A 14,066-nucleotide genomic window follows, 5' to 3' on the forward strand; every position below is an offset into this window, starting at 1 on the left:
CTAGATTACGTTAAAATGTGTTTGCTGGAGCACTTACACAGCCGGGCTCATTGTCTTATCGCTGTTCAAAAAAAGTCACAGTTTGCCATTTCTTGACCTTACTACAACCAGCGGAGCCAGCCGGCCTCCTCGAACAAAGCCGCGCTGATTCTGTATTTTGAAAATGTCCTGACCTGGAAAATCCCCAATATGGAGCTCCACTCGACCTAGATTTTAGTGGCCACTAATTGAACAGTTTTGAAGTAACTGTGCCATAAAGCAGCCCCAGGGTTAGAACAGATGCATTCAATTAATTACAGCTGGAGAGATTCAGTCAAAATCACAAAAAGAAGATAAGTCTTAAAGGTCCCGTTGCAGTGAGTGCTGGCGAGCCCTGCAAGCAGCACCCGGCCAGGCAGCACCCCTGGGTCACCTCGTGCTGCAGATGCACAGCCAGGCACCTCCAGCAACCTCAGCCCAGGGATGCTGCTGGCAGTGGGTGCTGGGTGGTGCTGGGGAGCCCAGATTTCTGGTCTGAGACAGGCAGGATTAGGAAGGAAAACTCCCCGATTTCAAGAAATGTACTTTAATAGAGTGGCTTTTCATTCTGTGGAGGATCAGAAGAACCCGCGAAGGGCAGCTGAGGAAAACAAGGCCATTACCAGGAATTGTACATTTAGTGTTTAATGGGCTGCACCTCTGCTGGAAGTTTTTTAGGTTGTTTGCAAAACTGAAGCAGTTTTGAAGTCAGTGAGAGCAGGGCCTTTGGTTTTGCTCCTCTCCCAGATTAATCTGAGCAGGTCATCTCTCCCCTCTGCATCAGCCTCGCCTTGCACGAAAAAAATCAGCAATCCACTGCCTCTAGGAAAGCATGTTCCTGCTGCCCGGGGAGAGGATTTATGTGCGTGTGAAGCAGTGTATTATTCACAGAAAGGATCCAAACACAGAGGTGAAGCGGGTGGTGGTAGGAGCTTGGTCACCTTTACACTCCACCCTCACGTCACGTCAGGCATGCAGATGCACCACTGCGTTTCTGCTGTTGCTGCTTCTTTCTTGAAGCCAAGTTAGGGGGAACCCAGGGATCACCGAGGCTGGAATCCATGGATCCCAAGCACCCAGGAGCTCTGACACGGTGCTAGCATACTTCCCTCCCCAGCCTGCAGAAGACACTGCTGTAATGATACAGGATAAATGTTCTCAGCCTCACATCTTGCCAGTTGCACAGTTCAGCTTCGCTGACATAAAGCAACATTTAGCTGCCAGAAGCAGCTTGTGCATGAGATGGGGAGACCTAGGGCTGGCTGTGAGTCGGCCAGGGCTTTCCTTCTGGAGCTGGAGGTAAGCCGCCAGCCTCAGACCCTTCTGCACAACGGCCACTTGGCATCTGTCAGGGTGCGGAGAGAGCGGCCGCCTTGCAGAATAAATGGCACAACCGCTGCCCCCTCCCAAAATGTCATCCACCTTCATTCTCTTTGTCTTTTTTCATCCTGCTCTAAGCTAGCTGGATCCCAGCTGATGAGCCCAGCAGGGAACCAGCACATAAGCATTGTCATCCCGGCATGATCCCTCCTTGTCTCTGCCTTAGCTGATAGCACATTCAGAACCTAATTGTTATCTCAGCAGAGCAACTCCATTATTCAGCCTGACACCACCCCCCCCCCTTCAGCTGTTTGTTGCACTGATGTTATATTAATGAGGCCTGCAAATAAATGAATAGGAGATCAGAGTGCCGCTTGTTCGCAAGAAAACTGATTTTTATTTATTTATTGCTAAGACCACAGACCGTGTGGAAGTTTTATGCTGTTAAAGGGACACTGTCGGTGACAGCTGGGCCGCTTGCTCAGAAAAAGAAAAGGACTGCCTATATCCTACTGCTCATTTACTTTTACGACTATTAAAACACAATCTCGTCCTACTAGTTATGCATCCCCTGAAGGCACTGGTGCCTGGGAGTCAGGCCATTGACCTCCAGCTTGACAGGAAGTGTGAACCTGGGCAGATGAAGCAAAAGGAGTGGAAACCAGCCTGTATTAAAGGCTCTTTTAATCTGAGAGATCCAGGCTGCAATGCAAGCCCCAGTAGGAGACCAAACACTTGCTCCCCAGTTGAGTCTCTCAATGCTGGTGCACGCAGGATGGAGAACGTGTCACCCAGAGCAGGCTGGTCCCAGCAGGGCACAGTGGTCCCTTCCCAGCTTTCAGCACAGAGCTCTGCAGCACTGCACGTTGCAAAATGGCACCCAAAATACTGAAAAAACTGGGATGCCAGTAAGAAGGAACCAACAGCAACGAAGGCTGTAAAGGTCTCATGATCTCCAAGACGATCTCATATACTTTTCTGGAGGGAAAGTCTGAAAGAGCTTAATCTGTGCTGTTGAAAGGTTTGGGTTCAGGAATATTGAACCTACGGGGTTTCTATGGCTTTGCTGTTTTCTACAGACATGACTGCTCAAGAACTTGGCAAAATTCTAGAAGAGTTTTTAGCCCTATCAGTGCCCTTCCCATTGGTGGATCTCAAAGTGCACAAACAAGGCCCCTAGTTCCCTCTGCTTCCCCCCTTCTTTTTCTACAACAATGAAAACTGCAAACTTTCACATTAAAAAAAAAAACAACAAAAAAACCCAACCAAAAAAAAAACCCAAACAAAAAAGCTGTGAATTCATAAGGAGAAAGGCAAGAGGTGGAGTTCGAGGAAAACCACCAAACACTGCAAGACCTGTAATAAAATCACAACAGCTCACAGCACCGTCAGAGTCAGCAGAGGCCATGGGACGATACATCCCACTGAAATCTGTATTTTCTAGCGCTGACTCTCACTGTGGAATAAGCCCAGCTGCCAATGAAAGCACAGACTCGATTTCTCTCATCTCCAGACCCACTCAGGGCAATCTCCTGAGACTCAAAACATCCCCTGGCGAGGCACCCCGTGCCTCCCACTTCGAAGGCTGAGACACAGACCTGGTTATGGAGACAAGAAATCTGTAACAGCAAAGCTCTGCTTTTTTCTCTTTGGACAGAGACCAAAAGTATTGCTTTCAAGTTGGACAGTGATAAAACACTTGGTGGCAGCGCCATGCCCGCAGCCAGCCGCCAGAGCCAGCCTGGCAGGGCTTAGATGCAAGTCACTTGGTGGCTGCAGCAGTGTTTTTCCCCTTCTCTGCTTACCTCAAGGAGGGGTAAATAAATCATTCTAAGACTTATTCAATGTTAAAACTGTCTGAACAGTTTACAGCAAAGAAAATCTCAGGCAGAGGCTGTTTTGCTTCTTGCATCTTGTAGCATAACCTCGTGCAAGCAGAACGGTGTTCAGATATGAAAACGTTGGTTTCTGACTGCTGGCAGGACAGGGTGAGTATCCAGGCAAGCCTTTAAGGCATCTCTCTGTGAAGATAGGTATGATTTGCCAAACCAACCAACCAACAAAACAGCGGAAGGACAGACTCTCAGCACTTCTTAACGCTCTCACGCCTCTGCACAGCCAGCACCACCGCCACCTCCACTCTGCAGCTTACAGAACACTGCACAAGAGAAACACCCGCCCATCAAAAATGTAATGCAGCTGGACAAAAGGTCTAAGAAGCACCAAGAGCCTGGTAACGTCCCTGCGGGATGGACAGACCCTCCTCAGCAACGTCCTCCTCCCGCCAGCCCCAGCCCTGATACAGCCCCACTAGCCTCTGCCTTGTCCTCGCCTCCTCCATCAAAAGGAGGGCGATGCCTTCCTCCCAGGGGGGCTGAGCATGAGCCAAGTTTAGTTAAGCTGGTGTAGAAACTCATCTGAGTTAAGAGGAAACTTCCACACATACCAGGATCCTTATTCAGCTGGCAGAAAGCTTATGTGCCAGGGAGCCCTGCTCCTGCCCTGCCATGAGCATCAGTGCAACAGGCTACTTTGATCCAACACCGTTTTACACCCACACCTCCACCTCCTGCAGTATGGATGCATGCTCAGGGCAAGGGAGGCTTTTTTAGGGGAGTTAATTAAGTGAGAAACCAAAATCTTCTTTCATTCCCACCTGATACGAGTGTCACTCCTAATAGTAACGTTAACAGACCGAGTGCAGTTTTACTGGTAAAAATGCTCGTGGGAGACATTTTGCATCCCTCAGTGGTCTGAACAGAAACATCAGAAGCACCAGCTATAGACTAATTAGCTCCCTAGTTTAATTAGCATTCTTGCAACAGTCCATAGCGGTCACCCCAGTGCTGGTAGCATCGCCGGTGAGTGAGAGCTGCGCGGCGGGGCAGTGGGCTGCACACCCTGACCACGTGCCGGCAGATCTGCAGAGCAATTTCACAGAACGTAGTGGAGCATTTTAGTCCCTGTTCTTCAGCATGGGATGCACAACGGCGGGTTTTCAGTGGGGAGGGAGGCGAACACAAATCCACTTTGGCCGGGGTAAGGAGAAGGGGCCGGAGATGCGCGCTCTTACCTCGGTGATGCGAGGGTTGGAGCACTTGACGTTCCTGCTGGACCAGTCGAGCCAGGGCTGGGCGGGGAGCGCGCTGCAGTGCGGTCGCAGCGTGCACTTGGCCTCGCCGCTGCACCAGCCGCACTCGAACTTGGGGTCGGCTTTCAGGCAGAGCCCGCAGCTCTCGCGCTGGGCTGAGCACTTGTAGAGGTGCACTGCGGGGAAGAGGGGATGGGCACTCAGGACGAGGTCAGGAATTGGGCTATTCACATGCACTACAGCTGCTCTTGGACTTAGAAGCAAAGGCGGCTGTGGAGTTTTGACTTAACAAGCTGCAGAGTGGACTTGCACATGTGGCTTCCAAAGCCAAGGCTGTATCAGTGGAGCCCAGTCCTCCACTGATAGTGCTGCTCACAGCGAGTTGCTCTCATCCAAAGCAAGTTCCACCAGGACCACAACTCTGCCCCAGGAACCGCTTTCCAGCCCCCATCGCCTCCCTCCTTCCCGTGACTTGAAAGCCCACTCAAGCAGCCGTTACCTTTCAGATCCTCCGGGTTGTCAATGACAAAGTTCCCGTTCCAAACCACAGCAAAATCCACCGCCAAATTGCTGATGTCCATCCCGTCATAGAGATACTGAAGGAGAAGATCGAGAATGAAACGCTTGGGAGGATGTGTCAGAGACACTAACAAGAAAAGATTTTTTTTTTCAGAAACCATGATTATTCTCAGCTTAAAAACATGTGCTGATGTCTGAACCACCGCACTTCTACACTTCACCTCCAGAGTCCTGCTTTGACTCCCTCCTCCTCACCAGGAAGAGATAATTAAATCAGATCTAGTCCTTGTGAGAGGTAATAGATTAATTATTCCACTCACAGTGGTTGCTCTTGTCACTCAGTCTCTAGCTTATCAATACAGCCCCCTCCAGTTAATCAGACTGGAAGGACTGCTGCCTTCAGGCTATCTTCTTATACAGTCACTGAGCACCCTAGTGTGACTGGGAGCTTAAAAATCATGCTGCACAGCTTTGCCTGATGAAGTAGGCAACAGCTGAGGGAAAACAGACAGTGCAGGGAGGTCCTTTCCCACTCTGTACTTCAGCCTAGCCTAGGATAGCACTGGCTGGAATTATTGACCTTCTCATGGATCTCCTGAGGGCCATGGCTGAGTGAATCCTGATGCTTTAGGCAAATTCCCGGTGTATTCTGAAATTCCCCTTATCACAATTAGCACCAAGGAGGCCTCATTCTGATGCTCTCTGTAAGTCAACCAAGAGCTGCTAAAAAGACTTAAAAAGGTGACCGAACGTTGCCATCCTCTTTGGGATGAGGGAATGATGATTAAACCAAAGCAGACTGCTTTGACTGTCCCCATGCAATAGTTGTGAATGGTTTTAACTTACGTTGGTTGTATGGATTCACCTTGCCTGGGTTTTACTTAATGTGAAAGTAGCTCTTCTGTACAAATGATAGAGCTGTGAGCACAGAATTGCCCTCACATTCTCCACCTACAACTTCCTATTAGCCTAACAGGAATAAAAGTGCTTCTCTAATGTTTATAAATCACTTTGGATAGGAAAAGTACTATACAGTATTAATACATTTATTATCCACCAAGCTGCAAGGCCCAAAGACGACCAGTGATATATAAATACCCAGTGAAATTTTTAAAAATTCAAAACGTCATTAACAATTTAAGACCATCTGTACCGAATATTAAAGCAGACCCTGTTCCGCTGCCTAAACCAAACTGAACATGCCCTGTTTGCCTGTGGACCTCTTTGAATGCACGGCAAGGAGGGGAAGGACCGTGCCCTCCCCTGCCCGTCCTCCAGATGAGGATGGTGCCATGTGAGACCCAGATGTGGGCTGCAGCTCGGAGGGTTGGCTCGCGTTCACCATATGCGTTTCAGCATCCCTGAGTGACTTTGGGTATTCTGGGGTAAAATTCTGCCAGGTCCACAGGCAGGGCTAACCCCATCCCATGGAGGAGCGCTATCCTCCCCTGCCTGCTTCTCCGGCAGAATCGTTCAGTTTCCCTCTCTCTGCTGTGCTGTGCTCTCTGCCCTGGCAGTTTTCCTTTCCCCCTCCTTCCAAGCACCACGCTGCTTTTCAGCATTACTGTATTCATCCAGCTACCATGACCTGGAATTCGACAGCTCCCTGATAAGGGGGTCTGTGATTCGCCTTATCTCCCCCGTGTAAATTAGCCTGCCTTAACACCTTCTGTGCATCTCCTCCTCCTCCTCCCCTACCCCTTGCTGACCCCCCACAGTCAGACAGGGAGCTGCCAGATAAAGGATCTTCTCCCAGCCGGTGCTATAATGAAACACGGTGCTATAATGAAACACGCTGCATGCCCACGGCGCGTTCCCACCTGGAATTCAGGATTAGTTTAACCCCAAGACGTTCCATCAGCTCCGTGGCTGAGCCCAGCCCCTTCGCAGCCCTTTGGAGCTGACACCCATTTGGGGCACTTTTTTGCCAAGGTCCCCTCCCAGTCCCTCACCGAGCTGTTCTGGCACTGGACGCTGGAGCTGTTGAAGCGCAGGGCAGGCACGCGGTGGATCACACCCTGGATGCTGAGGACACACTCGTACCCGCGCTGGCCGGACTGGGGCTGGGGCAGGTTTCTCGCCTTCAGTGTGATGGGTTTTACCTCTCCCACCGGGATCAGGATCTCCTCTGTGGGGAAGAGCTGAGGACAGTCCTGGGGGAGCAATAAGAGAGAGGGGGAGGTTATGGTGGTGATGGTGTGTCCGCAGGTCTGGCCAGGTCTCAGCCCACCTGCTCCGGTGGCCGGGCTGATGTCCCAGAGCATCCTCAGCACACAGGACCAGCCACTTCTCAGTCCACCCTCACAGCTGCAGGTGAAGTGCAGAAATAAAGAAACCCCCATTACAGCCCCCCTTCTCGGGGACCGGCGCTGATTTTCTCACCACAGCCACAGAAGGAACACCTCTTTTTGGGGAATAAATCGAAAGCATCCTCCCGGCTCTGAGCTTGCTGGAGTTTTATCTGCGGAGACACAAGCTCTTGCCCTGCCCTCCCACAGCAGCGACAGCGCGTTATCAGCTGCTCCAGCTCTGCCTGAGCCCCGCTGCTGCAGGAGGGTGATGGGCTGCACTCCCTGGGCCCCCTCCTAATCCCATTTCACTCCTTACACCCCTTGGCTGTGTGCTGCTTCGGAGCGAGACTGAGCAGCATGGGATGCACTTCCCTCTCGCTACCAGGTACGGTTCCGCTCTACTTTAGCTGAGTAAAATTACGCCAGTGTGCCACTAATTTCCAAGGCGATGTTAATTTCTGCTCTATCTGCTCTCACCCCTTACCGTGCTCCCACATCTCTGGCCTTTCTGAGATGCCCAGCCAGCTCACTGCCACGCTCCCACAGTTTTTTCCTTAGCTGAGGACTGCCTGGGTGGGATGCGTGCCTCCGCTGGCCGGCTGGGCAAGGCACCGGGACCTGAACTGCCCTTTCGATCTCTAAAGCAACGCTCCTCCCTGCTCTGTGCTTCTGGGAAGTGGAGGACGTCCAAGGACGGGAGGATTTGGTCACAGTCGGTATCCAGGAGAGTAGGGATGGGGTTTTCACAGATGGGATTAAGCACCCTAATCCTGATCCCCGTGGGCTTTCTGAAATACTGTCTAGTCTACAAGACTGGCCTTTTCTTTTAGGAATCACAGCAAAGGGTTTGGCACGGGCAATAAACTCAGCGCCTCCTCCAGCAAACAGCATTTGTAAAGGTCTTACCACTTTTAGGAGTGGTCATCCTTAGATCCGAGGAGCTGATACCAAGGAGGGATCTCTCACAGAGGAGAGAGGACTGAAGCAAAAGCTAAATAATTTGTGTACAACTGGATCTCAGTATGTATCAGTGGGATGGATGCTGGGCTGTGATGGGAGTGCCACACATCCCTTCATGCACTGTGAAAACAGCGAAATTACCAACACATGATGGCACCTGCAGAGCTCCTGCCACTGGGTGTTCACTGAAGGGACCATCAGAGGGGGAGGAAGGGCAGCCCAAAGGTGCCAAACAGGCTCTGAGGCCCCTGGGACCTGAGACACTGGGTCTCTGTCTCCTTCACAACACTCCCAGGGCTTCAAAACCGTAAGCCTCCGATTCTCCTGGACACTTGCCCTTCAGGCACCCTAAGACCTTTTACATTAGCCTGCAAAGAGCAAACAGCCTGCCAGCCTGCCCAGGGGACCCTGCCAGCCCCCTGGGCAGGAGGAAGGTGATGTCCTAGCCAAGCTCAGTGACTCAAGCGGGTGACAGCAGTGGCTCCTGCTGCAGATCAAAGTCTTTCCACACCTCTGAGATGCAACTGGGAGCTGCTCCAGGAATGCATTTTTTCTGAGGCAAATGCAAATTCAGGAGTGTATTACAGCCAGAGCCTTACGGTACTATCAATCACCCTGCCAGGCCAGAGCAAAAGCATTTTGGGAGGCAACCAGAACCGGCGAGGGATGCTGAGCTCCAGGAGCAAGGAGAGGCTGCTCAGCCGGAGTCCAGAGGAGGAGAAGGGAGGGAGTGGGGGGCTGAGACAAAACAAAAGTGAAAAGAAATTTCACTTCAGGGCTTTCCTGGTTAGGACTGGAGCCTCTTGTATGAATGAGGAGATTAGACAGGTCCTGCTCCTGCAATGCCAGGCATGAGGCTGGCTGATGACAGGCAGCTGAGCTGCGAATGACCCCTCCTGCAGTGCGAGGCCAGTGTGATGGGAGCTTCACCATCCACTGCAGGAATTAAACAGCCTCTTTGCTGAACCCCAAAGGCTCCAAACACTGACCTCAGGGCATTAAATAAAGGTGATGTCAAAGATGGTACTTCCTCCTTGATAGTCATTTTATAAACAAGTTAAGGCTCAGGAGTTCTCAGTAGGAGGCAGTGAAAAAACGTGTAAGGATAGTTCCTCAGTCCCTGAAAAGAGCCTGATTTTCAAGAGTACAAACCAACATGAAACCGGAAGCGGTCTATTAAATATTCCATTGAAAACCATGTGAAAATATTTCAAACATCTGTGTGATTGCAATAAAGGAGCAAAGAAAAGAGCAAAATGCTGCTGCCTTCAAAACTATATATATATATTCAGAAAACTAAGCACAGCAATTAAAGCCTTAAGTACAGAGAAGCATGATTTGTTTCCACTTCTGCCACTATCTGGCCAAAATAACGCAACTGTAATTTAATAGCAAGTTTTAATATTGCAGTAGCTCAAGACTTTGCTATGCAAGATGCTGTATGCAAAATAAAAGGAAACTCTCCCTGCAAACATCGTTCCACAGATGAGCAGATCTCCAGCTCCCCATGAGCACAAACTAGGTGTGTAAATGAAACTCTGAGACAAACCGCAAAAAAAGACCTAGGGAATGCCTGGTAATTGTGTGACGTTCCTCCTGTAAGATGTCAACACTGTAAGCATTATCTCTTCGTAACACACCGGGAGATACAGTTTTTCCTTGATTTATATACCAGGAACAGCAACACATAGAGACAAAGGCTCTGACCATCAGAAGTATTTACATTCTGTTTAGCTCTGATTTGCTTTGATCTAATGGAACTAGGTACCTAAGTACCTGTAAGTATCTGACGTTAAATGATTAATCCCAAGCTAAAGTAGAAGTTCTAGAGAAAAATGGACTGACGTCTCCCTTCCCGCTGCCAAATCCTAGAGTGGCACCCTAAGCCCTTTGCCACCCTGCCTTTAAAGTGAGGGAAATCATCCGGATGGCAACACGGGAGCCATCCTCAGCAGGCTCCCGCTAGGACGGTGTATTTAGGGAGAAAATCCCCATCTCTCACTAATGACCACCAAGCACGCCAAGCCGCGCTCCCTCTCCAGCTCACAGCCAGACTGATGGGATGTTGTTTTGCTACTGGCTCAGGCAAGTTGTAAATGAGAAACAGATGCTACCCCAGTTTGGAGAAGCCAGTAGCTTAAACTGCTGCCTCATAAACCTTTTTAGTAGCACTTCTCCTTATATATTTTTTATTTTATTTCTAACAGGAACTTTCACGGATTAACAGCCAAGAGCGATTTTAAACTCCGACAGCCAGAAAACGGGCTATGCTGGCAAGGAAAGAAAAGCCCTTTTCTGCAGTGGAGCAGGTTTACAGGCTGGAAGGGAATGCCACCGTGAAGCTCAGCCCTGAGGTTCCTGCAGACCCTGAGATCATGGATCCAACCCCCAGCTCAGCCTCTACACCATCACCAGCAACCTCCTAAGATTCATGCCATTCTCCATCCAACTGCCAGCTCTTCCGAGCTGACTTTGCATGCACATTACACACTGCACACCTATACCACCTTCTGCTCCAGATCTGGCTGCGTTTCAGGTTTTGCATTTAACCTCAAAGTCATATCGAGGACCAATGGGAGACAAATGGCTCCACTGCAGAGAGGTCCCCAGCTCTGTGGAAAGCTCGTGTTTGGGAGGAACAGCAACCTGGAGCCACAGAATCTTTTATCACACTATGATTGAAAACAAAAAATCTCCAGTCACATCACCAGTGGGAGAACCTCAGTGCACAGTCCTGAAAATAATGAATATGTTATGGACCATTATCCCTCCTGGCCACTGCCATCCGTGAGACGACTGTTGAAGAAATGTTTCTTCCTTTAGAGACATGGGAAAGGACTCACATTTTCAAACCTGGTCTCCAGTGCTGAAAATGCTGGTAGCAAAAATTGTTCTGCCATCATTAGAGATGAGTAGGAAATAATAGATTATTTTTTTTTTCCCTTTGGTTTCAGCGAGAGGAAAATGTCACATTGGGATTCTGGTGAAAAAAACAGGCATGCAGCCTGTGAGTGCACATCACTCGGGGAAACACTGAGAGAGGCAGCCCCTCTGTGCTGGCTGACAGCTACAGTGATCACACTAATAAGGGGATATACATTTTGGGATGGAGCGACATGTAGGAAGATGCCACACAACTGAAAGCCCAGAGCACTGGTGGGGAGCCACAATTGCTGCTGGCAGTTGCTGCTGAATTTATCAGATGAATGAGTGAAGCCGCAAGAGCTGCAGGGGCTGGCGGAGGGCATGGGTCTTGCTCGGACGCCGCACGCCTTGCAGAAGCGCTGCTGGAAGCCCTCTCCTCCCTCTTTGTGCCATTTCCCATCCAGGCTCATTGTTCAGCTTGCAGGTCTTTTTATTTACGTGGGTTTTAAATCGCTGCCGCAGTGATGTACACCTACGTCCCTGCACACACAGGCATTCCCATGGGGTGGGGGGGGGGGATCGGTCTTATGGGGGTGCTGCACCACAGTCCCACACTGCACACACAGAGCTGCAGCGGGGTGATGCCGTATGAAAGCCTGGCAGGCTGCTTTGTCCATTCACCACCTCTTCTACCTGATCTAAAAGGCAGTGGCAACACAAATTATTTCGTTAGGGATATATCAGCAGCTTTAGCAACGCCTCTGTCAATGCTTATTCACCTTATAGGAATTTGTGATGAACTGGGAAGCGGTTGGCAGGGCCAGTCCTGCTGCTGGGATCGGAGCTGTGTGGCTGTGGCAAAGGTCTTCTCGTGGTGGCGAATAACAAGAGCATCCCTGGTTTGTAGGGCTCGGGTCTGGGTGCTCGATTCTGTGCTTCCCCAAGCTAGTGCCAGGAAGAGCTGAGCATCCACAAAATACAGAATAAAAGGCAGACTGCAGCCAGTGGAATATACAATTTTTTCCATAATCAGTTTACTTTGTTTTTTAATTCATGAGAAGTAAATCCTGCAGTGAGTTAGAAAGGCCATTTATTGCCTCCTCTCGCTAAACAAACACACGCTGAATCCTCTCATTATCCTTCTTGACTTGTGTACACCAGAATAAACGCAAATCAGAAGATCTGCTGGAGAAAGACAAGACTCCGACGCATGAGTGGCACAGACTCTCAGGGAATAATCTGCGTATGAAGTATCATTGCACACAATTTACGAAGACATTTTATGCTTCTCCAATACTTTTTAGCCTCAAAGATTCCAAGGTCTATAAATACCTTTTACCCGCGATACCCATCTGTCTCTGAAGTAGAACAGAGCACCCATGGTTATTATTTGTGTTTAACAGAGCAGTTTTAGTAGGTCAAATCTTCCTGCTCTTATTTGGAAAAAAATTGCCTAGAAATGGCAGGCATTTCTTTTGACTACAGGATTCAGTGCAAATGGAAGAAAATACAATGGTTTTGTGCTTTTTGTCTTAAAAAGAAACAACAAAAATGCTCCGCAATTGTTAACTTGCCACACGTATTTTAATGTTATAAACATAAATGAATCTGGCACAGGAATGTAAACCCCTGGCTCACAGTTGTGTTCCCAATGATATAAATTACGGTCCCCGTCACTCATGGAAACGCATTATTTTTCATTTATGCTACTGGAAAGGAGAGCAGACCTTGCTCCTTAGAAACCAGACATGAAAAGAAAGGCAACTGAAGCGAGACTTTTTTCTGACTGGTAAATTCTTACCCGATGCCCTTTTGTCCTGAGCTCTGCGCTGTAGGCGCGTGCTGTAACCCAGGTCTTCACCATTAATTTATGAAATACCATGATATTTACAGCCATGCAAATGTAGGAAGGCTGGAGAGCCTATTTCTCCCCCATAAACAACCCTTTGTGTACCAGAGGTGAGGACAGGAGCAACTCCCCCCGCACATGGCTGGGTTACAGGCGGGAGCATCTCTCCTGGCTCCCTGCGCTGCTCCCAGCCCCGGCAGCCCTGCGGAGCGCTTTCCTGCATGGCTTTTTCCCCTTCCAAACACCAAACACTGTAGGTTATACACACCGTAAATCTACTGATGGAAAAAGCGTTGCCAATAAGCTCAGAGCAATCTTCTCAAATTGGGATGAGTTAATCTTGCTACAGCTGGGCTTTTTGTTACTACTGGTACTTTTTCCGACAAACACATCTCTCAGAAGTTAGACGTGACCCAGCAAAGCCATTTGCTGAGTTTGGTGGGCTTGGATATGGCTCTGAGTTATCTCCTACACATCAGAGAGGTTCCCATTCAGGTATTCAACAGTGGGGATTGTAAGGACAGATATGAGGAAGGTTTGATTTTGTTTTATTTCCTCCAAGGCACATCAAGCAGCACTCAGCATCCAAAAGCACAGCCAGGGGCAAAGGTGTTGCTCTAAAAGCAATGAGAATTTAAAGGAGCCAGACCAGAGCCGAAATCTGGCTCTGTGCTAAACTCCCAGAATCTGAAGCTCTCTGTCCCCGACACAGCATCTCACACATGGAAATGGCATTATCTGCACACAGCAGACTTGAAAGAGGGATGGGATCCCACATTCCGGGAAACTAATAGGATTTATTTGGTTCTAACTGTCCACCAGGCTGGGGGTGTAAGGATGTACTTATTTATCTACATCCCTCTTCATCTGCTTGTTTTCTACATTTAGAGAGAGATATCTTAAAGCCTCACACACGCTCACAAACGCAGCCACCTCAGACATATTAAAATGATATCAAAGGATATCGTAGCTTTGCAAAGTGAGACAATGAGGGTACACACCACAAGACCTCTTGGAGAAACCCTGCTTCTGTGGCAGCACACCAGCCCCAGAACTTCACTTTCCCATTGCTCTTTGGATAGCAATGTCCAAGCTGGCACATTCTGCGGACAAATGAAGCCTCAGGCTAAGAAAAAGCTGAGCAAATAGAGTT

At 49.3% G+C, this 14,066-nt stretch overlaps 1 protein-coding gene across 1 annotated transcript in view; it reads right to left on the reverse strand.

The window, feature by feature from the left end:
* The window catches only part of PLXNA2 (plexin A2), a 179,638-nt gene that overhangs the window by 45,479 nt on the left and 120,093 nt on the right, over positions 1–14,066 (reverse strand). The window contains exons 10-12 of the mRNA XM_056361787.1: positions 6,901–7,101; positions 4,929–5,025; positions 4,412–4,605 (exon numbers count right to left, since the gene is read on the reverse strand). Of these exons, the coding sequence (XP_056217762.1) occupies positions 4,412–4,605; positions 4,929–5,025; positions 6,901–7,101 (492 nt within the window). The remainder of the gene's footprint in view (positions 1–4,411; positions 4,606–4,928; positions 5,026–6,900; positions 7,102–14,066) is intronic.

Source organism: Falco biarmicus, chromosome 16, assembly GCF_023638135.1.
Source record: "Falco biarmicus isolate bFalBia1 chromosome 16, bFalBia1.pri, whole genome shotgun sequence".
Classification (NCBI taxonomy): Eukaryota; Metazoa; Chordata; class Aves; order Falconiformes; family Falconidae; genus Falco; species Falco biarmicus.